The sequence below is a fragment of the Lutjanus erythropterus genome, chromosome 16, assembly GCF_056507025.1.
Source record: "Lutjanus erythropterus isolate fLutEry1 chromosome 16, fLutEry1.hap2, whole genome shotgun sequence".
NCBI classification, from domain to species: domain Eukaryota; kingdom Metazoa; phylum Chordata; class Actinopteri; order Lutjaniformes; family Lutjanidae; genus Lutjanus; species Lutjanus erythropterus.
Genome location: NC_139332.1, coordinates 9,894,628 through 9,918,792, shown reverse-complemented (window position 1 = coordinate 9,918,792; position 24,165 = coordinate 9,894,628). Strand labels below are relative to the sequence as shown.

Genomic DNA, 24,165 nt, shown 5'->3' with positions numbered 1-24,165 from the left:
AAGCACCCATAGACGTGTATATTCTCTGTCTTATGTACATGTCTAATGCAGGTACAGTCTGTAACTCTTTCCATTAGAGTGAGATCCACTTTGAAGTGCAGCTTTACAGTCATACAAACTTACATGAGCTTAAGCTTTAGCTTATTATTCCAATAGGAGAGAAGGTGCTTGTAGCATGTAGAACGACGCAGTACGAGCTTTGATCACATTGGTTTTAGCGTTCTTTCAAACGTTTAAAAAAAAACAACAACACAAAAATCAAACTCCGAGTAGACTTATGTGACTAGTCTAGCTTCACTGGCTGAGTTGAGGATTGAGACTGACTTTGAAATGAGGATTAGACTACAAAAATGACCAAACAGCAGCATTCAGTATAACAAAGAAGACAGATGACAAATAGATGCTATGATATATCATCCTAGGCTTGTTCTGCTAATATAAAAAGGTATAAATAACACATCCTGGTTTGGTTACGATGAAGAAAATCAAGATGAAGGAAACAGATGTTAAGACAACTCTTCACTGTCTTTATCCATCATTTTTTTGGGATTTACCTGAGATTCCAGTTGTCCCTCAGGGCTTTACAGATTTGATAGCAACAGCACTCGTTGATTGATCGACTGATTGAATCAATCGACTGATTGAGGTTATTAGAGTCTTGCGAACCAGATGGAGTCGAGAGACTTTCAAGCAAGCGTGAGGGCTTTCGTATCACCATAGACTAGATCCTTGATGCCGTACGTAATCCCCACACACCCAAACACACCTGACCTGCAGGCTCCTGTCACCACAGTCCATCAGACGACCGCTCTTTGAAAAGGCTAAAAGAAGGCGTGTAGCGAAGGACAAAGAAAAGGCGTAGCTTAAAATGGGCGAGGTATCCTTTACATGATTCTCCCTCTAAGGAATTTAGGCTTTTTAATACCATCTTGGAATGCACTATATATTGATATATATATACTGTATATTGCCGTTAATATAAGCAGGATTACTGTTGATAAATACAGTGGCCTCCTTACCATCAGAGGCACCTCAGCGAGCTTCAGCACCCTTATCCCTTTGAGTTTTGGGTGCCACAGGCCCCAAAGGCCCCTACATGGGTGGAGGAGGAGACAACTTATTCTTTTCCTATTTCATTAAAATTCAAAACGCAATGATTCCAAACTTCCACCGGCTTTGGTCACTCTTCATCCACAGTCTCCCTTTTTGAATCCTCCTCTTTCTGATCCAGGACCTGAGGGGTGGGGCTCGGCAGGGCTGCGACCTCCGTGGCGGCTAATGGGGAGGGGTCTTGTTGGTCGACAATCCTGAGGGAAGAGGTCTCTTCCTGTGGGAAAGTACGGATATATGAGCAAAACATTTAGTATTGTTGTTTGTGTTAAAATGTCAAAAAATTGTGAAAAATGTCAATCAGTGTTTCAAAAAGCCTCAGATGACGTCCTGAAATGTCTTGTAGTCCTCACAACCCAAAGATATTCAGTTTACTGTCACACAGGAGTAAAGAAAGCAAAAATATTCACATTTAAGAAGCTGAAATCAGATAATTTTGTCTTTTGTTGTGAAAAAATTACCTAAACTGATTATCAAAATAGTTGGCCATTAATTTAATAATTGATTAATCGGCGCAGCTCTAATTTCAACCTGCTGTATTTCTCATTAGTGTGGTTATTGTGGCTTTAGGGGTCGTGCAAACCTGCCAGTAACTGGCTCAGTTTTAAAGATTCAAGGACTCATGCAAAATGACATATATCAGTAATAGTGTAATAGCTATTATAGGTAACTGCATAGGGATCTACAACCATGGTGATCTAATCACCCTGCATATTCATCTGTCTGCATGTGTGAGGCTGACTTTAACTGCTGTCACAGTAGCTCTGTTTCCATCCAGATGAATCATAAAATTTAATGTGTGACTTTGGCAACCCATAAAAACACCAAAGTGTAAAAATAGGTCCGGTTTAAAAATACCAGTTACCCTTTACGGCTAGTGAGGCTGCTGACCTCACAGTGTGTTAGTGTCCTTCTTGCCCGTGTTTTTGCTGCTGCCCCAGAAACTCCCTGCTAGTTCTTCAGTGTAGCAAACTGGCTCTTATGATCACCTGCCTCTGACCTGGTTAACACACAACGGGACATGATGCCAGTGGCATCGCTGGTAGACGATTTTTCAGCTGTCAACAGAGACACACTTAAGACTACTTAGTGTTACGGCCGCTGATAGACTTTTCTCGTGCTGCAGACATTTCTGCCAATTGAACACAGGTAAGTGATTACATTTACAACTGTATTATGGCTGCATTCTATTTCTGTGTACCAGTGCTAAAGCTCAGGCATTGTTCCTAGGAATTGGCACACGTAAATAGAACAGAGCCATCATTTGTTGTTTTTAACACAATGACAAGTCAAACCTCTGCTGTGAGAACTGATGCATGAAACATCAGTCCAACACTATTTTATGGCAATTTGTTTATTTCCCTTTAAACTGCAAAGACCTGGCTAAATTAAATAAAAGAATTTGTTTTCTAAGATTTCACATTCATCTGAACGTGTGTGATTGTACTAAAATCACTTCATTGGCAGTTTTCAATCACAGTTATCAAAGCCAACAAGTTCTACTATATGTTGTTTGTTTTTTTGTCTGTTCACGCAGCTGTTCAAGTGGAACTCAGGTGACTTACTTGCTCTGAGAATCGATGATTCACCTGATCAGCAAACTCCTGCATCTCTCCCTCCTCACCATTTGAGTGGCAGCTTGGACTTGGCACCTCGATTCCATGGCTTTCCAAAATGGCAGCTTCTGGTGGTGTCAGACAGGGAAGCAGAGGTAAGAAGTGGACACGCAAGAAATATAAATGTACACATGAAAAGAAGTTTTTTCTTCACTCATGAAAAAATGCTGTTTTGCAGATACATGGACAGCAACAATATGCAGGTCATCAGGTCCTCACCGATATTCGCTCGTCTCTTCATCTCCTTCCGACGGTTGGCAAACCAGTTGTACACCTTCAATGCCGTCACACGCTCAAACTCAGACAGCTTACAGCCTGAGAGATGAAATACACAACATGTCTTATTTAGAGTGCCACAGAATAATGTGTCTGAACACACTCACAGTGGAGATCTGATCCTCAACTATACTGTCATCAAGTTAAATCAAATAAAAGTTACTTTAATTTTACAGCCATGACTTGTACATAACAACCCCGTGGTGCAGTTTTAAAAACAACTCACAAAAAGATGGTATAGATACTTCAGTTGTTGCATTTCAAGTAAAGAAAAATTGTCAAGCAACTTGTGAAACCACAAACCACAAACCACAAACAAACTCATACTAGTGAATTTTGTTCTTTGATTTGTCCATATGAATACAATTCACAACAATAAAAAAAGTTTGTTTTAATTTTTGCAGTTTGTTGAGATATAAAATAGTTATATAATAGTTTGCTTATAAAGTATTTTCAAACAAAGGGAACATATCATATCACTCCAGTCTTAGTCCACCAGAATTGATTTTAAAGTGCTTCTGCTTGTTTACAACGCACTCACGAGCCTAGGATCACCCTACATGAAAGATTCTCTCTTGTTTTATGTTCTCTCACAAACTCTCCACTGCCAGATTTCTAGATATCCAAAACCCAAACAAAAATAAAATTTGTGATGCAGCTTTTTTCAGCTATGCACCCAAATTAAGGGACAACCTATCCAAACATATCAGGGAGGCAGGCTCTGTTGTGACAGCACTTTAAAGACACACCTTTATAACTTCGCCTTCCTACAGTAGTAGAAAGGCGAAGTTAAAAAGAACAATTTAGTCTACGTCCCACAGATTGCTTTTAATTGCCCTTTTATGCCGTTTCCAGTTGGCAGTTGATGCATTTCAGTCAATCTTGTATGCAGTTTTTAAATGGCAGTTTATTGCCCTAAATGACCTTTAATACCTTTGATTTTTGACTGTTCCTTCAAATGTGTTTCATCTTAATGTTATTGCCTGATATTTAATGTGTGTATATACTCTATTTCTAATCTTTATTCCTTGTTTTTAATATGCAAATCACTTTGAGCTGCATGTTTTGTATGGAAGGTGCTATATAAATAAAGTTTATTATTAATTACACTAAATATACAATTAAATTGATACAATGATTTCTATGTTGTGAAACAAGGAAAAGTAGGAAGTCTTTATATTCACAAAGGTGGAAACAACAAATGCTTGGTGTTTTTTAAAGCCTGGCTGATATATTGGTTGGTTAAGGTTATGATTATTAGTATTAGCTAATATTGGCTTATCATATTGTTCTATATCAGTATCTACATATATACAGCGTTGTCCAATATGAACATTTAAAAAAAATGTAAGATGTATCATTTTTATATCATAATTTTTCATTTTATACAATAAAGTTTATTTTTAGAATAAAGAAAATATTTTTGTATCCATTGTATTTCTGTCACAAGTGTTTTATATGCAAAATATCTGCCAATACATAGATATTATATTTGTTTTTGTACTCCCTCAATATCAGTATTGTCCCCAAAAATCCAGTACTGTCAGGCTCTTACAGCTGCAGTTGGTAACTTTTATAAAAATAACTTTTGTCATATTTGCTGAAACTGTCACTATATTCTGGCAGTTATACATGAGACAAATATGCAGAAAAGAATCAAGTTCTGGCTCCTCCTAGTGTCCGCCTGAGCAAATACAACCAATCAGAGCCAGCTTCCAACCCAAAACGTCAGTAACGAGAACGAGACTCAACAATCAGGACATTTTCAGAAAATATGACAAAAAAAGTTACCAACTGTAGCTTTAATCTGTGATTAAAATGATCAATTATTAACATAGCCACATATTAATTACATTTCAACTGACTTATCAATCAATCAAATAATCTTTTTTGAACAGTAGGACATTAGTGAGAGGAACAGGCCTCGATAGAAAAGCCTCTCACCTGGTTTCTGAATGACAGAGTTGCAGGCGTTGGCGATCTCCTCCCTCTTGGCTTCATCGGGGTACTGGTTCTCCATGAAGAAACTGGAAGAGACAAACAACCGCAGTATTGGAAACAGTTAAATCACACTGCATCACAGACTACGTGTTTATTAGAGATGGCACCAGTCTGAGTGGTGCTAGTTACGCCCTCATTTTACACCTCATCAACTTTTGAGTCTCTGTATTGAACCGGAGGAGAGTAAGGACAATATTTATACAGTGGAGCAGCATCAGGAGAGCTCCTCACTGTACAGGAACAGATTCATGGATGCATAAAGTGGATTAATTTCTGCAATTCAAGCTTAAATATATTCCTAGGCCTATAAATAAGAAGATTCTGCGGTAAAAAGTGAAATTTATGTATCCAGGTGAAGATCAAAGAAACCATTTTTTTTCTTTTTTCTCTACAAATGTTCCTCACTTGTCGTGTCAAGCTTCTTTATATCCCCTCAAGGCTGAAAAAGAATCATTATCTCACGTTACAAAACACACAGGGATCAATTTCTTTTAGCCCTCTCTCCTCTGAGTTGCCCTATCCTGTCCACTCTGTTTCTCACACACACACACACTCCACATCATCTTCACCTCTACTGTACCGTCCTTGGGTCTAAACTAGCTCATAAGGATCAGCACTGCAGCAGAATTGCGTAATCCGGGGGCACTGCTGGTGAGTGTTGTCTGAGGGCCTGTGTGCTCTTATTACTGTGAGTGCCCAAGCAGACTGCACACTACACTTACAGCAACCATGTAATAGAGAAATCAATCGCACACAGCGGGTGGGACTGTGGAGGAATGCCTGCTCCTCTTTCTCTGCATCCTCCTGAGTTACTGAGAGGACTGTCTGGGACGAATATGTTACAGAGAAGCAGAGACATGATACGGCATAATAAACTGCACTAACAGGAGGAAGTCACAGCACCAAAGGACAGGAAGGTTATTAGCAACAATTACCTCAAGCGATGCTGCATTCCTATCATATAGAGTATGAATAACAATTCACGACTTGACGGTTGAAGCGGTGCTGACGTGTTCAAACACATCAAAGTTTTCTGCAGATCTCTGTTGCTTACCATCGGCTTTTTTACAGTTCAATTCAAAGCTCAAAGTAAGTGAGACTCGTGTTTGTCTTTTGCAGCAAACCAAACACTGAAATGTAAACAGGCAAAATCCTATTGTCGTGGCAATTTTATCACAAACTGACTGATGAAAACTGTTCACTTTAGAGCTGAAAAGACTTTATCAAAATTAAAAGTTTACAGCTCCAGTCTGGATCTGACTGACCGATCAAGGCAGCAGTAGACCAGCAACCAGTGTCCTGTGAGGTAAAATGACTGATTTCACCTATGGAGTCAGGTGGCTTTGAAGAGAGCAATAAAACATCAGTTTCTGGTTACACAAAAAGGATCTGAGGGGTCCTTTCTATAATGTTGAGAGATTCTTACAATAATAATCTGAGATGGTCAGTGGCAAAACAAGCCCTTTATTTGAAAAAACATTGACGGCTGCTTGTTGCCTCAGGTCGGATGTCAGATAATTTCAAAACTTTGAAAACTAAAGGTAATTTTTCAAGCAAAATGGCATTCACAAGTTCAAACTTTTGAGGATTTGCAGTTTTTCTTTATCTAATGTGATTATAAGCTGAGTATCTTTGGGTTTCAGGCTGCAGGTGGAACAAAAACTATTTGAGTATTTGTATTCTACATTGGCCTTTACGACATTGTGACAGTGACAAGATTCATAACCACTTTCTACTATTTTATAGACCAAAAGATTCATCAATTAATTTATAAAGTAAGCTTCACTTGCAGCCCTCGTTTAGGCTTGGGTGGTACAATGGTATTACAGAATACCAGGACATTAAGAAATCCAGATGGTAGGATTTTTTACACCGTCAAAACTACAGATGCTCCTCTTTCTATTAAGCTGATACAGAGATGCTGTATCAAGGTGAGGTATTGTAGTGTGCAGCATGAAGGAGGTCAGTCTCTCTACTGATGGACAAGGCAATGCAGCTGAGGTGAGACACTTACCATCTGGGGGAGAAAGTTACAGGACTAACTAATAACAAAGAAGAGAAATGCCTGTACCCAGGGAGTATTTTGGATTTAGTCACAGTGATAAAAGGTAAGCCAGCAAATATAGCAGGCTACTGATTGGTCAGAGCAGCATATCATAGTGAATGTGTAACTTAAACTAGCGTGAGAGAGGGCAAGTGGCAGACTAATTACTGTCTATAGTGGCAGACTGTGACACTGAATGTGTGCTGAGTGGAGGAAAAGGTGAGCAGTGAAGTTGTCAGTCTCACAGTAGGTTGAGTTTGTCAGTGAATACATGCTGCAGCTTCTCAAGACCAAGAAAAGCTCCTGAGTGTGTCGTGTCCCAACTGCAAGAATAATGTCACTGTGATGATCAGCTGTGCCTACGTTAAGAGGAGAGTTTAGCTGTTTTAATAAAAAAAAATACCGCCATAATACCACAGATCAAGGTAAATTGTCAGGAAGCTATGACGGTGTGAAAAGACAGATAATTTGCTTTACTTGACTACATTTTTCAGTTTGGGATGAGACTCGCTCACCTCTCCATGATTGATTGGCACTCCTTCCTCCAGGTGAACCGGCTTCCTCTGCGCAGCCTCAGAGGCCCGCCCACCATCCCTGCTCTGTCGCCAGCCATGATCCCTGTCCTCCAGTCGGGTTCCTCCTTCACCAAAGACCGCATTGACAAGGTCGCTCCTACAGAAGAGAGCACATGCAACAATTTAACTGCTGAGAGTTTCTGGAAACACAGTGATCGTGTTTAGACTCCAGCTGCACCGGCTGAAGAAGAGCTGGATCATAAATCAGCACTAACTGCCACATTGTAACTACGTACTTTCATTTACAAGTCACCACATGATGTGACCTACAATGGATGCTTTATTTAAAAAAGAGAAAGTAATGTGTACCATCTTACTTTAACTTGCTAACATATGATACAGTGGGTCTTTGTTATCTCAAAAAAAATAATAATAATTTATTGATTGCTTCTGTGATTTGCTATGGGAAGGGGAGGCTGTATCACACATAAATACAGACATTAATAAACAACAATAATAATAAACACATGAAAAATAGAGCAAAAAACTCCCTTCTTGGCCAAAAGTTCTGTGAAAATAAAACACCTCATCAGTTAGAAGGAACCAGATGGTGCGAGCGGCAGTTCCTGCATCAAGTGACTGCAGCATAAAATCACATTTGAATTTATCGTCTGTTCCAATTAACAGTAATTGTGCAACACAAGGCGTTCATGTCTGTTTCATCATAAATGTAAATGGTTGTAGTCTGTCACAGGAAATATGCTGCTGGTAAATATCAAAGAAAACGTTTGTCTGGCTCTTCAAACATCGCTATGGTAACAGTTAACAAGGACTGACTAACATCTGCTGGGGAGGTACACATTTTACGTTATATCCTAACACTACATTATAACTAACAAGGGTTTCTGAGGGTTTAGCAAAGTTGAATTTAAGAACTTTTTAATACAATGCAATTTTATACCAGTCTCACAGTCGTACCATGCAAAATATGAAAGTATGATGGAAAGCCAGTACAGACAATAGAGGCTAGAATGACGTATTATATCGCATTTTTTAATTACTTCCCATAAGTATATAAGAATGATTCCAAGTGATATAATTAATTATATTAATGCAACCTGAACTCTGCTACATGACAAGAAATGGATGAATGGATTAATGAACAAAAAATGATGAATTAAGATTTTCCTTGCAGGGATACTTCAGATTATTTCATGTGGGGTTGTACGAGGTAATTATCCACAGTCTGTGTATTACCTACAGAAGATGACAGTTGACAAGCTTCCAGCTTGGAGAAGCAGTGCAGTGTACTGCTGTGGACAGGGTCCACAAAAAAAAAAGTTGGAATATTTTTACCACTTTACTTTGCTGTCAGACAGCGTTCTCTGACAGGAAACCAACATTTTATAAGCCAAATATTATTCTCTCACAACTGCAAGACTCCACTGGCATTATCAGCAACTTTACCTCCCAGAACACCGGAGATGCTGTTCTACCACTGCCTTGATTCGTGTTATTGTGTGACTTCAGTTAATCCAAACTAACCCTTTGAAATATAGAACTCACATAAAATCATTATCAAACAAACAGACCGAGGCAGCAATAGACCAGCAACTCCTATGTTCTGTGAGGGAAAATGACTGATATTACCTATGGAATCTTGGTTTCAAGAGAGCGATATCTGGATCATTTAACAGCTGTTTCCCATCAGAAAAGGCTGTCTGATGGCAAAGTAAAGCAGTGAAAATCTTGTAAATATAGCATACACTTAAACTGATACTGACTCTTATTTAAGTGACTAACACATGTTTTGCTGCTGACCCTGTCCACAGCAGTGCACTGCTTGTGTTCCTACACTGTTACAACAATTATAAGATGATAAGCCTCCAAGCTGCTGTAGCTATCAGCAGTGACATTGTTTTCAGCAGGTCTGATGGTGCAAACTGAAACTTCACAAGAAGGGATTGAACAGCTTCCTGTAACACAATCCAGTGTCACAACAACCCTGCTTATAGTTTACATGTGTGTAATGTCTCTGACAGCTCACAATCGTACGCAAAAACACTGCATGCCTAAAAAAACTGCCTTCAGCAAGCAAGAGAACAGATACGTATCTGTGAGGTAAATATTCAAATTTAAGTCTTTTAAATACCTTCTTAGACCTTTTCTGAGGAAACTAAATTCAGTGCTTTTTAAGAATCTAAGACAGATACCTTGTTGTATATCACAACTCTTACACTATGTTCAAATCAAGCTTCATTTGAACAACACACAGCCGGTGCAACAGCCTGCCGATCCAATAGCAAAGACACAAAGATTTCAATAGTATCAACCCCCTGTGTCTATGAGATTGTCTGTGTCTATGGCTCTAGGTTCATTTGATCCCATATCCAAGTGACACGAAATACGTAGAAAAGGCCTGTCCAAGTGCTGTTAGTGACTCTGGGAAAGTGGGTAAAAAAAAAAATCACCAATACTGTATCTCTGAACTATCACTTTAACCAAATCAGACACATGTGGGTTATTCTGTGTGATCTCCTTTTGATGACTAATGTAATAACCAATATAACATGTTTTCACTTCCACTCTCTGAGCCTCCCCTGAAACTGCTTGGAGCGCTCCTGGTCTAGTTTATCTGCCACTTGAGACCGCAGAGATACATCCCAATCTTAGAGAGCAGCTACGGGGTAAATAGCATGCAGGTGAGCCGATGTGCAGGGGTCTCCTGTGGCAAGCTGCTGAGGCCAGGCGGGGCGGGGAGGGCGCGGTTACCTGGCTGGGCTTGGGCGGCTGCGGCGGCAGCAGTGTACCACGGCAGCAAGTGCATCAGCAGCTCTCTCTGCCTGCTCCACACTGGGTTGGGGTTGAGGTTGGTGTTGGGGTTGGGGAGGATGTTGGGGAGGCTGCCACTTGCCCCTGCTACCGTCCCGTCTCTGTCCCCTCCACCCCTGGCCCTGGGCATGGGACTCACGCTGTGCTGGCTTTCACTCCACCTCAGCCCTTCAGTCGGGACAAAACCAACGGTCAGGCAGGCCACAGCCAGGCATCAGATTATAGACACCAGTTTGGCCTAATGTCACTGGAAACTGGGAGTTAACTGAGGCACTCCTGTAGACCTGCCTGCCAGTTTGCAGTCAGAATAGATTTGAAAACAACTTTTTAGTTCCACCAATTAGAGGTCAATTTGACTGACAGCACTATTTTTTTTTATTCATGATTGGCAGGTCAATAGGAGCCTTTATCAGAAGCAAAGCATTGTGGCCACTGAGAAAATTAGTTCTTGTTAGTATCACTGTTTGTTAGCCATGTAGGAATGAAAACCAGCACCAGAGTACCTCCAGCATCAGGGCTGAGAACTACAGAGGAGCTACGGCAAAGCTTGGGTGGGTGGGAAAAGAAATAAAGGATTAAGATGAAGGGAGGCAGCAGGGTCAGCAGATGGTCCATCGGCGGCTTTGTTTATTTCACAGAACTTATGATGCAATAATGTGACTCTTTGACACCATTTATTGTGAATCATAGACTGTATAAAAGACGTGAATGTTGCCTCCAAGTCTGGAAAGTGAAGCTGATGTGGAAGTGCCTTAAACGTGTGTTCTTTCTCATGGCCAGCAGGGGCCGACTCCACTGGTTGCAAACAGAAGTCAGACAGCATGAAGTCAATGAGAAAATGACCTGACCTCTCACTTTGTTTATTACATCAGTTCACAATTTCCTAATGTTTATGGTCTCAATTGCTAGTATTAAGTCTTCTTCAATACAGCACAATGTGAATTTTGTAAATTATGGTCCCAACCTGTCCATCAGGATATAGGCGTAGCAATGTGTATCCATAGCTCTGTGTACATGTAAGTAGTCCTGATCTACAGGCAGTTTTTTCTTGACGCCATTGGGTAAAAGTTCAATAATAACTTTTAAACGTGATTCCAATGGTTTGAGAAGACTAGACTTTTGCTTCTCCTCTTGGTTTGGTTTTCAGGCTCTAGACTTTGACAGGCAACTTAGGCCAATCACAGGTCGATTAACCTGGGAATGAGACTCAACAACTACTTTCTCTGGTATTGCTTACTACACTTTTAGTATATTACAGATGCACCTTGCTAATAAAAGCAGCTAGCTATCTCAAGCATTAGCTGCTAACATAGTCTTAACCCCTTGCTCCTCCCCAGTTCCACCCTTTCGTCCAAATATGGTCACGTCTGGCTCCAAAAAAACCAAGATGGTGATGGCCAAAATGCCAAACTTGAATCTTCAAAATGATAGTCCACAAGCCAGTGGGTGACGTCTTAGTGACTACGTTCACTTCTTTTATACAGTCTGTGTTATGAACGCTATCTGACACAAACCAGTAAAATCCCTGAGCATCTTTTGAAGCAGTTACTAATTTGGCATGTTGTTTAAGACTATACCAATTTTTTTCAAGTATCTATATCGCCATATCCTAGGACATGAAGAGGTCAGCACCAACCCAAGCTGTTACTCTAGCCTGTACAGACAAACCGCATTCACCCACTAAAGTTTCATTTCCAAACCAGAAGCCTTAATATTATCGATTAGCATCTCCTGTGACAGGACTACCTTTATCATCTGTCTTTCCTCTGAAATTATAGATTTGTCTCGTGTCCTTCCTTGACCTCACAGCCCTCGAGGACCAGGATGGAGTTAGCGTGAGGGATTTAGAGGTGCGTGTGGGTTTATCATGCAGGAGGATGGGGAGTAAAGAGAAGGACAGATGGAGGGGGGTTAGCAAGCAGTGGTTCACATTCAAGAAGGAGACGAAATATTCTTTTTCTCAAATCCCACATTATCTAATCTATAATCTATTTTCATTAACCTGACATTCACCCCTGAGGCGCTGATCTACACTTTTCTCATTAGTCTTCTTCTACTTAACATCCATCACCCCTGTAATGAGCTATCATTCCACTCCTCTGCCCTGTAATAGTCAGATTCTTCACTGTACCTGTAACAAACCCTTTATATTTCCTGTCTAACCCTCCAACCCCCAACCTGCCCCACGTCTCACCTGGGTTATTCCTCTCCAGCAGGTACCAGCGGTAGAAAGCTCTGCGTTTGGAGTCACTCATTTCCAGGCCCTGCTGCAGCAACCACTGGGAGATGTAGCTCTGGCTGATGCCTGTGTGCCGGAGGCAAGCCATGTTATCTTAACACTTTAAAGACATTGATTTATTTCATGGTGCACCGGTAGCATCTGTACTACTGAGATGGGCTGCGTGCCAGCGCTGAAATACTCCTGTTAAGCTAATGAAGCCATTCCAACATCAATACTTTAATTAAGGACATGTGATCTGGTGCAGTACTTTTCAGAGAGGGAGGTGAAGAAAAAAAAAGTTTACTGATTTAAACATGCTCCCACCTGTCAAGTTCAGCATTTACTGAAATGGATGCATAAACCCTTCTCTAACTTGTAAAAAGGAGGCTGCATTACTTCTATCTCTACCCAAAAAACCTGTAGTTTTATATTTTATTCATTAAATCTAAGGGTTTTACTGTGCATTGTAGCACATGTTGTATAATGGGGCATGCTGTATGTTGTCTCATATGGCATACAGTCATTTTTGTTTTAACTTAGACTGCAACTAACATTATAATTTTACTTTTTGGATTTACAGAATTCATCTTTTAGGCTTTGAAATGTATACGGAAATTTTCCATCAGTTCTCAAGAGCCCAAAATGACTTGGGAAAAATGGTTTTAAATTACCTTTTTTGTCCAAATGCTGACATTTTCAATTCAGAAATATATAAAAGACAAGATACTTTTTCTCAAAGGTGACTTAAACTCATAAATTATCAAATTTGTTGGCTACAATTGATTTACAAATTATAAACACAGCACATTCATCTTTTGATCACGTTTTAAATTTTCATGAGTCCATAATTATCTTTGGAGGACAGAGGTGAAGCTAGGCCTGCACGATTATGGCCAAAATGATTGTGATCAATAATGAGATCGCAATTATTTAATCACGATTATTAACTGATTTTAGGAACAAAATATTCTTATTGCATTTTCACATTTAAATAAATAAAAAATAAAACAGCTTTCACTTCTACGCTATACTTTATTCCAGATAATGTACACATTTTTGTATCAAACTAAACCTGCTCCTTTTTCACAGTGCATCTCCTTGAAGCAAAATATAAATAAAATTGTACCATAACTTTTTACCCAAAATGAAATCAACAGAGTACTACTTTCACTTTCACATTGTGCTACATTAATGCGATGATACACTGAACAGCATCACTGTTATTGATACTGGACAAGGATGGGGATTCAGTTCCCTTAGAAACATTATTCTTCTTGGCCTTCACACATTCATCATACTGAAGTCTCTTGCTTCACATTTCTTGCCCTGAATATGAAATGCTTCTAAAGAACAGACGGATCTGTTTTGAGGGAATATCTTTTCACCTTCTGCCGGTATGCTCTCTGTTGTTTATTGTTCTTCTACTCTGGACTGAAGCTGTAACGTCCAGGGAATTTTACACAGGCTGCTGCAGGATGGGTGGCTGTTAGTTTAGGAAGTGCATTGATTCGCTGAGCTCTCCATGAGGAGGGAGCACAAGTTTTAAATGTCAATATTGCCTTTGATCATGTTCATTTAATTATGGGAAGCCAAAATTGAGATTGTAATTAATATTCAATTAATTGTGCAGCTCGAGGTAGAGCACTAAATCTCTGATCAGATGGGAAAGATAAGTAAAAAAAAATCTGCTCCTGTACAGAATTGTGGGTTAGGTACTGGACTGGTACTAGTATCGCTGCAGAGTGTATATTCTCTACTGTAAGTAAGAGCACAAAGGCCAACTTCTGTTTCTACAGAAGAATGGAGACACTCAGCCTGTGCTGGTCTTCAGTAAATACCACTTTGATTTCATTATTTTGTGTACTCCTACACACTTTTCTCTGCTTTTCTTCTGTTTGGTCACTGACCTTCACTACGACCAGTCAGCTTAGCAGCCAGTTATGTTACATATTGCAATTTAAGGGACTAAAAACACAGTGCACTGATCCTCAAAATAGTTCTCCTTTTACTCACTTATTGAATCAAAAATTAAATTTTATGTCCTGATTATCAAATTCTGACATCAAGACTCTGATTCGTATCAGTCAGAGGATTCTCAAAGATTAGCCCTTTAATGTCAGCACTATTCATAACAATCCTCTGTTGATATTTGACATGGACACTTGAGGCTGTTTAATAAGCTGTAAGAACTTTGTAAAACAGCAGAGTACCTGTTACTTGACCTACGATGGCCTGAGAGATCCTGCGGTTGTTGAGGAAAGTTTTGATCTCTTCTTTCACCAGGTTGCTGTCTCTCCTGTAAAAGCAACAAAAAAAAATCCCATTGTGGCATTAGAACTATTAGACGGTGGTTAAAACAGCAGCCTTTGCTCTGACTAACCTTATTCACTGGTGCTTCTCTTTTTTCAGCCGTCCCTGAACACCTGACCTGAATTAACTCCACTAAAATTCTGGAGAATAAGCCTGCACCTCTGGGGACGCTAGCTGTCATTATCTGATGTTATAATAGTCTCTCTTTGTCTCTACCATTCTTTCTTCTTTTCCAACTCATCCTCACCCGCCTGTCTGATAACACTAAGCTCCACCATCCTCCTCCCTCTTCCATGCTCACCTCATGTACTCCTCCACCTTCTCCTCCAGGTCCCACTCCTCCTCTCCCATCATGTCGTAGCTGAACGACCGCTGAACCGCCACGCTGGGAGGATAGAGGGGCGGGGGCGAGGCCTCATAGCTATTGCTGGGGGACAGGGCGGCGCCATCCAAGCCAGAGGTTTGCGTGGTGGCAGAGGCCAGGGAGAGCGAGGACGAGGAGGAGGATGAAGATGAGGACGGGGCTGGGGCGGCCGTGGTCGGGGTGTTGTTGGATGGGGCGGGTTGAGAGTCACAGTGCGACGGGCGGTGTTCGGGGTCGAGCCTCTCCAGGGACTCCAGAGCGTGGATGATCTGAGGTTTGGTCATGCCAGACAGACGCAGGCGCTGCAAGAGGTCGATCTGTTCGATGGTGTAACGCGGCTCCACCTCGCAGCACTCCATCCTGGCATCTGCATACATAATATGGGGGTGTTATGTTTTATAAAAGTAAATATGAGACAGGCATTCTGAATGAAACACAAGACCAGTTTTGTGAACATGAACCAACTGTGGCCCTATTAATACACCAAAGTTCTGCGTGATTAGGTTGATTTCTCACCAGATAAACAGCACCCCAACACTTCTGAAAGTGTTACCAGGACATATACTGCTAAATTTATCTCCACTCAGCACCTTTGATAGACCTTAAATTTAGATAACGTGTCGCAAACTTCTTCAGAACTTCCAGACAAACTGATAAAAGATGAAAAGATTATTAATAGATGAAAACCCAAATAAAAAAAGACATACAAAGCTGAATTCAAACGCTTCACTTTCTTTGATTGGGTTCATTTATCTTCATCACTTTAAATGCAGATCTGATTAAATAATTTTAGTCATGCTAATGCTGGATAACTTGACTGGTTTATAAAAGTGAACTTAGGAAAAAAACAGACTGCATTCTCCTCTGAGGAACCCTTGGGTCATTCAAAATTTTGGCACCCTTTCAAAGACTTGGCACAGACACTTGGGGCTAACCTTGCTCCATTTGTCCAGGGTGGAATTAAAGTAAGATCACCCCAGCATACATAACCTAACATCAGGTCCACCCTGCCTAGTCATATCCATCCATCCATCCATCCATCCATATTTTTACTTTCTGTCTGCCTGTCCTGTGCAGGGTCAGAAGAAACCTAGCCCTAACTTTTACCATTAAATGCAGAGGCTACAGTGTGATGAGCACATTAACCTCATTTGTAGCTATTTGACATGACCTTGCTTACTTAAAAAAAGTATACAAATGGGACAACACAGTTAATGTTTTACAAATCTGTTGAAATCATTGTTCAGGTTAGTAAAGGTATGATTTTACACATCATTACGTCCACCAAAACACACACACACACACACACACAGAGTAGCGTGCTATAACAAACAGAGCTAACTACCTTTAAAAAGTTGATGTTATCGGATATAATCTATGCCGAATTTACTAGAAAGACTCGACAATTTCTAGTATGCATCAAGCCCAGTCTTGTCAGATATGTACCTTTGCTGATAAGCAGCACAAAGTTAACTTGCCAGATTTTTCTCAAAGAATTCGGTTTCAAAATATGTGTGTTTACAGGGAACACTGGTACCAATCACAGCTCTAAAAGTGGGCTAAATATACCACACCGGCATTCTATGTACTTTCTGTGCAAAACTGAAACATTCAGAACTAACCACCAAGCTGGCTTTGTCCTTTAAAGTTAAGTTAAACCGTGCCCCGACACTGAGGTTACCTTACCTGACGGCGGGGGTGACACAGACAGGCGCCCCGGGAGTGGTTCAGTGCGAGGGGTCGCAGCGGGGACACACCACTGTCGCATGGCTCAGCGGAGTTCAGCTCGGCTGGACCTCTACAGAGACAGACAGGAGACTTGCTGCAGTGTGTTGCGGTTAAGCTGCCCCTATTAGCATGCTGGCAAACCTACAACAGTAGATGACTCGCTAGCAGGCTATGTTGGCTAAGCTAACACCGTCAACTCTGGTTGGTCGGTTCCCCTGAGCACCAGCCTCCTATCGATAGCTGCTGCTTGCTACCTTGTGTCAAGTTAGACTGTACGAGTCAATCACAGAGCGGAAAAACAGCATGCAACCTTCAGAATAAAGGCATTTTGTTTGTAGTTTTTGAAAGGCTTTTATTTACAGTTGGTGGCCTGTAAAATTCATTCACCACACAGCACCTAAATGATAAGGGTAAACTCGGCTAAAAAGTTATGTACTATATGTAGTTATAGACATATACAGTAATTAGTATTAGCAGTTATTAACTTTTAAGTTTATTGTCTCATTGTTTCAGCTCTACTGCAAGCCTCGCCAAGTTTAGCAAAAGCTATATGCAAAAAAGAAAAACATTTATAGATTTTATCACAAGATGCTACGGATGTAACGATCCCAAAAACTCAACGTATAATGCCACAGTAAAAAATCAACTAAACAATGTTTATCACAATATTGCAAAACAAAGAAAATTCATGATTTAAAAAAATGTCCTTACTTATTTTTTTGTTCGCATAAGATTATTTTCCATTTTAACTTGACGGAATTTGGCTCTCCTTCTCTAGTAAAATAAAACTGAAGTATGCAGCCATGAGCTAAGCATGTGCAAACAATGAACTGAATTATGCATTTACAATTGCCAAATGAATACAGTGCAGCACTCCTTTCATAAGATAACATAAATATTAAATAATTAATAATGTAATATCACGGTAGATGACGTCACAGTCCAATACAGCATTGAGACATTTTGTAATTATTTTATTTCTATAACTTATAACTAACTTCTATAGCTTTCCGTTTCTGAAAAATGATTCATATGGACACATTTTGCTTTTATTTTGAAGGACATGGGAAACAGTACTGTTGAGTCTGGCCAAAGACACTCCAATCTGTTTTGTCTTGGCTAACAACTTATTTAAAACTTGCACTTTCGGTGTTACACTGACAAGATTTCTGAATAGGCTGTTATGTACAAAACCTTTGCGGTTTTTACGATACATGGCAGCAAACGAACATTTGGTGTGTTAGGTCGTGGGGCTGCCTGGGACACAGCCAGTTGCTAACGAGTTAGGCTAGCTCGCTAGCTTAGCTAAGTTAGCAGAAAGCTAGCAGCGGTTTGTCCCACCGCGGAGGGAGCGCCTCTCTCTTACCTCCCGTGGCTGTGGAGAGATAGCAGCAGCCGGCTGGAAGACAGTGAAAACTGTAGACAAAGTGGTGGTCCACCCAACCCCACTAAAGAAAGTAACTCCCGGGTCCGGAGCTGTCGGCGAATTAACGAGCGGAGGGTGAACGGTGCAGGGTCATATTGTCTTTCAGCTATGCAGTGGGGAAATAGTGTATGCAAATGTGGGGAGTCTGTCTCAATTTATGACCCCTCACCCGATACTATTGTCAAGCTAGCAAGAATTATAATAATGATTTCCGGTTATACTGTACCTACTAAAAATACCATCTCTAAATTTAAACTAACATGAAAGCAAAGGTCACCTTTTAGCAAAATTAAATTAAAATACAAACAATGCCTATACATATATCTTGTTTATGAAGAATTAGCGACACTATATTTACAACAGTTTATTCTCTTATTTTGATTAGATAGAGAAAATTATGTCACTAAATTTTTCTGCCTTGACTCAGCACCACCCAACACAGAAGTGTGTTTGTCTGCAGTTATAAACTGCATGTCTCATTTGCAGTTAACAGGAAATGGAAGAAAACAACAGACAACAACAGACCTTTTTCACAGCAGCCATTTTGACAAGAAATAGTGTAAACACAGGTGTTAACAGTAACACTAATTAAGGGTCCATTCCTTTCAGATTAGACAAAGTCAGAGTGCTGCTACTATGCATGTTGGCTCACTGAAAATTCACTGCTGCACTAAATGGAATGGAAACTTAAATTAGTATCATTTGTCACACATTTGTTTACTCTACTATTTTATATCAATATGGCTGTAAAAGATCTATTATTATAACTCCAATAATGGACCTAACATCATTGTACATACAAATACATTTCTAAGGAATTTAAATTTAGGTGCTGTGGGATTCCTCAGGAGCTCCTCAAAATTTTCAGATTTTCACTAAAATGCAGTGGGCATGTTTTGTAATGGATTTGAGCAAACCTGTGGTGGAGTGTAAATAAGTAGCTACAAGAACTGTACATAAGCACAAATTCAAGGTACTTGTTCTTTTGCCACTTTCACTTTACTCCACTACAATTCAGAGGTAAATATTGTACTTTTTATTGAGCAATTATTTGACAGCTTTAGTTACTCATTGCTTTGCTGATTAAGATTTTTGCACACAAGATATATGAAAATGTACAAGTAGAACTGAAATTAAATTATTTTACAGAAAATTAATTGGCAGCTAGTGCTTTGGTCTCTGCCACACCATCACTGATGAAGCTAAATGAATGTAATCGTCTAAAGACAGCAAAGAATAGCAGCAGACTCCTCATTGTTAAAGGTTTGTCAATCCCCTCCTCAGTTAAAATGAATGGTTTTGCTCATGTAGTTCACAGCAGCTGGTTTACACTAGGTTTGCAGAGCCTTTGGGGTGGTTTATGCTGGAAATAAACTGTTTTTTATGACACTTGACCACATCAGAAATCAAACTTGGTTCTAGATGTTCCAAGCTGCAGTTCTCATTCAGCATCCTGACAGGGTAAGTGAGTGTGCTACCATAACTGACCTCAAACTGTTAAAATAAAACAAGGAAAACACTATGTAAGCCTGTAGTTTTAAAAATACAACTTTGAGCTCAAAAAATTCAAAATATTATATAATTTACTCTAATTAAACTAAATGCAGCCCACAAAGCCTAATCCAAAAATACACTGTAGGACCAATACTATTAACATTCTCCTAGTGACAGGCTAGTGTTTGACAAAGAGAAGCCTCAACCATTCACAATTTTTCCATCTATGGTGTCAAATTGAAAATGCCGTTTCCCATTACTTTTCAGATGATTTGGTGTCATGTTTATCAGTTCAGCACAGCTTGCCAGTTTTCTGCATTTTGCATTGGCATAGAGAAAAACAATAGCCTAGGTAAGTGAGAGCAACAGGGACAATGGTTCAAATTGTATTTTAGGAATGCTGCCCACTGGAGTACAAAGCATAGTCTGTTTTTTTATTTTATTTTACATATTAAACAGATTCATCAGATATTTGTTTTTTGTCAGTAGTCCAAATTTGGAATGAAAAGTGACAGCCCCGTTGTGTACTAAACCTTGGCATGTCTTCCTTTGTCTTTGCAGCTGCTGGTGGCGTCAGATGCCCTGAAAGGTAAACTCCTTCAGTCTAATATCAAGCTGGACAGTATCATGATTGATAAAACCAAGAAGACCAGCCAGTAATTGATTTTGGTGTGGCCCTCCAAGCCTCTGAAGTCCATGGTGCGATGATCATTCATCCTCTTTCTAACAGGTGGTTCCAACCTGCGCAGCTTGCCTGTTCACGTCTTTGTAGTTTTGTGATGTGATAGTGCTTCTGTCTGAATAGAATCATATCAGTTGTTTTCTTGGTCCCAAAAGCTTGCCGATGCTTCTTTTATTTGTCTCTCAGGACCCAGCTGGAGGTTCCCTTGTGCCCCCCACTCTCTGAGGCTGTAGACATGGGAGCAGTCTCGCATTATTGTACTTTGCAGACAGCCTGTGTGCTGGAGAGAGTGAATCTCAGCTGTGGAGTGTCTCATATACCTACGTTTGATTGTCTAGCTTCACACAGCCAGCCACAGACAATTTCTAAATTATATACAGTCTATATGGTGAAAACTCTAAGGAATACTTGATTCTGGCTGATACGGTTGAATGTATTCTCTTTCAAAATGATGAGTCAGGCCATGAACCACCTCCCCAATGCAGGATGATATTTTAAAAAAAGTACCAGATTTGTGAGGAAGCAAAAATGTTGAAGGTATTGTAACAGTGAGCCCCTTTACCCTCTCTGGAAACAAAATAGTTCAGACAAGAGTGGTTCCAGCCTTAATGCTAAGCTATGATGTGATTCCTGTCTGTAGCATCATATTTAAGGGACAGATATGAGAGCGATGTCGATCCTTTTTACTTAAAGGCCCATTTACATCCATTTGAAACAATTCAACCACCATGTTAAGCAGTACCGTCAGTAGAGGGCGCCAGTCAGAGTCAAAAGTTTCTGACAACAACAAACATGGCGATGCTGAAGGAGGCTGTAATAATGTACCTCTTGAGAATGAAAGAAGTGGAGGCAGTGTTGTAGACAGCATACATCACGACTGCAACATGTGAACTTCGTCGTGGGCTGCGGTCATGTCTCACTTTGCGGCTACACTGCCTCCCACGACTACTCGTAGAAATGCTCTCTTTTGCCCATATCTGTAAGCTTTCAAAGAATGTGCAGAAATTTTAACAAAACGAACGCAGAGTTTGGACAGAAGGCTCCGTCCGTATCTGTATGCATATCTAACATTCAGCATAAATGAGCCTTAATTCTAAGAAAACCAATAAGGACATTTCCCAACTAATTCTTTAAATTCTTAGGAACTTGTAGTAGAACAGCATTGATCTCATGTGTGAGTCAGTCTTTAGAATTCTCTGCCTTTCTTTCTTGCCTGCAATCAAAGTGTTTGCAATCACCAGCTCCACTAGTGACTGCAGCAGCATAATGAGCCTATGTTTGCTTTGTTCCATGTTCTTCCCGCCCCTTCAACCTGTGCCAAGAAGGCAGTAGTAATAAGTACTATATTAAAGAGTCTTTGTGCTGGACATGCACAGTTCAGTTTGTGTCCGAGCAGAGAGCCTGCCACATTTTGGGGTGTTTGGGCCTTCTTTTTCTTCAAGGTGCTCCAAACTAATATCTGAAACAGCACCATGAACTGGGCCTTCCTTGAGGGCCTCCTCAGTGGGGTAAATAAGTATTCCACTGCATTTGGTCGTATCTGGCTCGCCGTCGTTTTCATCTTCAGACTCTTGGTCTTCCTGGTGGCCTGTGAGAAGGTGTGGGGTGATGAGCAAAAAGACTTTGATTGCAACACCCGGCAGCCTGGTTGTCACAACGTCTGCTACGACCACTACTTCCCCATCTCCTACACCCGACTCTGGGCTCTCCAGCTGATCTTTGTCACCTGCCCGTCTCTTCTCGTGACGCTCCACGTGTCCTACCGGAAAGAACGCGAGCGCAAACACCGGCTGAAGCATGGGGAGAACTGTGCCCCTCTGTATGATAACACAGGGAAGAAGCGAGGGGGTCTTTGGTGGACCTACTTCCTCAGCCTGCTGTTTAAGATAATGGTGGATGCTGTGTTTGTCTTCCTGCTGTTCTACATCTACGAGGCCACATTCTTCCCACCGTTGGTGAAATGCAATGAAGAACCCTGTCCCAATGTGGTGGACTGCTACATTGCCAGGTAAGGGAGCCTCCAAAATTATAAATTGTTAAAGACTGTGGAATCTAAAAGGCTGAACTAGACCTCTGACCTCCACTTGAAAAGCTAATTTCTTTTAAGGAATCAATCTTAATCTAACTATTTGTCTCTTCTGTGATCATGTGTTCCTCAGGCCCACAGAGAAGAAAATATTCACCGTCTTCATGGTGGTGACCAGCTTTGTGTGCATCTTTCTCAGTCTTTGCGAAATCTTCTACCTGTGTGGAAAGAGGTTCTGGGAATGCTGCAGCGGAGGCCCCCGCTCAGCAAGAGAAAACTCCTTCATGATGACCAGAACCCCTCTGACTGGGAAGGCAAACTCGGCGTACAATGAGCCTGTCCTGGAGAAGGGCAAGATAGCTGACAACGGCATCGGAGAAGCTGGAATAGCGAGCTCAGCCCCAGCATACAGCATAGCAGTCTCCTGAGAGACACCTATTGAGTCTGACTTATTAATAGAACAAGGTAAAACTATGTTAGGTAGCTTCTGTACTATTGGCCAGATTTATCTGCAAAAGATTGGTAAGAAAATGTTTACAAAGGTCATATCGTAATTTTTTTTACATAGTTTTCGTCCCTTAATATTGTTGAGTTGAATGTGTATATCTTTTTGAAGACTTGTGATCTAAAATAACAAATATACTGTACACTAAAGGTTTACTGTACTTTGAGTATTTATATGATTATTTGTTGCTTGAGACTATTCTGTTATCTGTATGGCCACAAATAAAACTGCTTCAATCTGAGATGTGAGAGCTGTCGTGTTTGTACTTTAACACAAACTATAATTGAAATACTTTTATATGAGCACACACTAACCAAGATATGACAATTAGATTTAATCAAATACATCATGTGAAATTTGATTTGCCACATATTGCTCTTTTATCCCTGTACGGAAAGTTCTAGAAATCTTCTAACAAGAGCACTATCATGTGTTTCTGGCAAATATATCTTTAATGATCCTTCACAACCTGCTGGATTGACACAAATAGGTGCAGCAGTAGCGTAAACTGAGAAAATAGAGATCTAGATGGTGGATTACATAATGTTCAAAAGTAATCAGAAAAACCACAGTGTAATGTATTATATGGGTACAAAATGATCTACACGTTGTTACAGATGGGAGTAACATTATTGACAAAAGTTGATAAAATCACCACTCCCTCAGTTTCAGACCAACACGATGACAATTAACCACATCCTGCATTCCTTCAAAAGACTGAGAGTAGCTTTGTAAAGGACATTATCATAAAACTGAGTGTACTGAGGCAGTGACTGTTGCGCATTCTTACATGAGAAAATGAATAAGCAAACCCTGTTTTATCTGATTTTGCGATATTTGCACTCCATATCTCTGGTGTATTTTAGTGCCAGTAGTTCTAGAGTGCATGTGCAAACACACGTTAGGTGGTGGCCCCTTTTAATCCTGATTAATCAAAAGCTACAAATGTGATTATCTCCACATCTCAGTACCTAATGGAACTGATACCAAGTCACCTGCCAAGAAATGTGGTGAT

General features: G+C 40.3%; 2 protein-coding genes and 1 long non-coding RNA gene across 3 annotated transcripts; 2 read left to right on the top strand and 1 right to left on the bottom strand.

Annotated features, from left to right (window-relative positions):
- Positions 1–84: 84 nt before the first annotated feature.
- LOC146312730 (homeobox-containing protein 1) lies at positions 85–18,575 on the bottom strand. Its single transcript, XM_084738480.1, has 11 exons — positions 18,384–18,575; positions 16,976–17,087; positions 15,227–15,656; positions 14,826–14,911; positions 12,589–12,699; positions 10,335–10,562; positions 7,563–7,719; positions 4,947–5,029; positions 2,946–3,041; positions 2,676–2,794; positions 85–1,327 (listed from the first exon to the last, which is right to left on the bottom strand). Exons 2-11 carry the CDS (start codon positions 17,055–17,057, stop codon positions 1,181–1,183), a joined length of 1,539 nt encoding a protein of 512 aa, XP_084594606.1. The 5' UTR covers positions 17,058–17,087; positions 18,384–18,575; the 3' UTR covers positions 85–1,180.
- Positions 2,002–3,043, top strand: LOC146312731 (uncharacterized). The gene is made up of 3 exons (XR_014772013.1): positions 2,002–2,259; positions 2,648–2,821; positions 2,905–3,043. It is a non-coding gene; the product is annotated as an uncharacterized LOC146312731 (long non-coding RNA).
- Positions 18,576–21,497: 2,922 nt separating the features above from the next.
- Positions 21,498–23,391, top strand: LOC146312729 (gap junction beta-4 protein-like). The gene is made up of 2 exons (XM_084738479.1): positions 21,498–22,627; positions 22,779–23,391. The coding sequence occupies exons 1-2, from the start codon at positions 22,092–22,094 to the stop codon at positions 23,071–23,073; spliced, it is 831 nt and encodes a 276-aa protein (XP_084594605.1). The 5' UTR covers positions 21,498–22,091; the 3' UTR covers positions 23,074–23,391.
- The last annotated feature ends 774 nt before the right edge of the window (positions 23,392–24,165 follow it).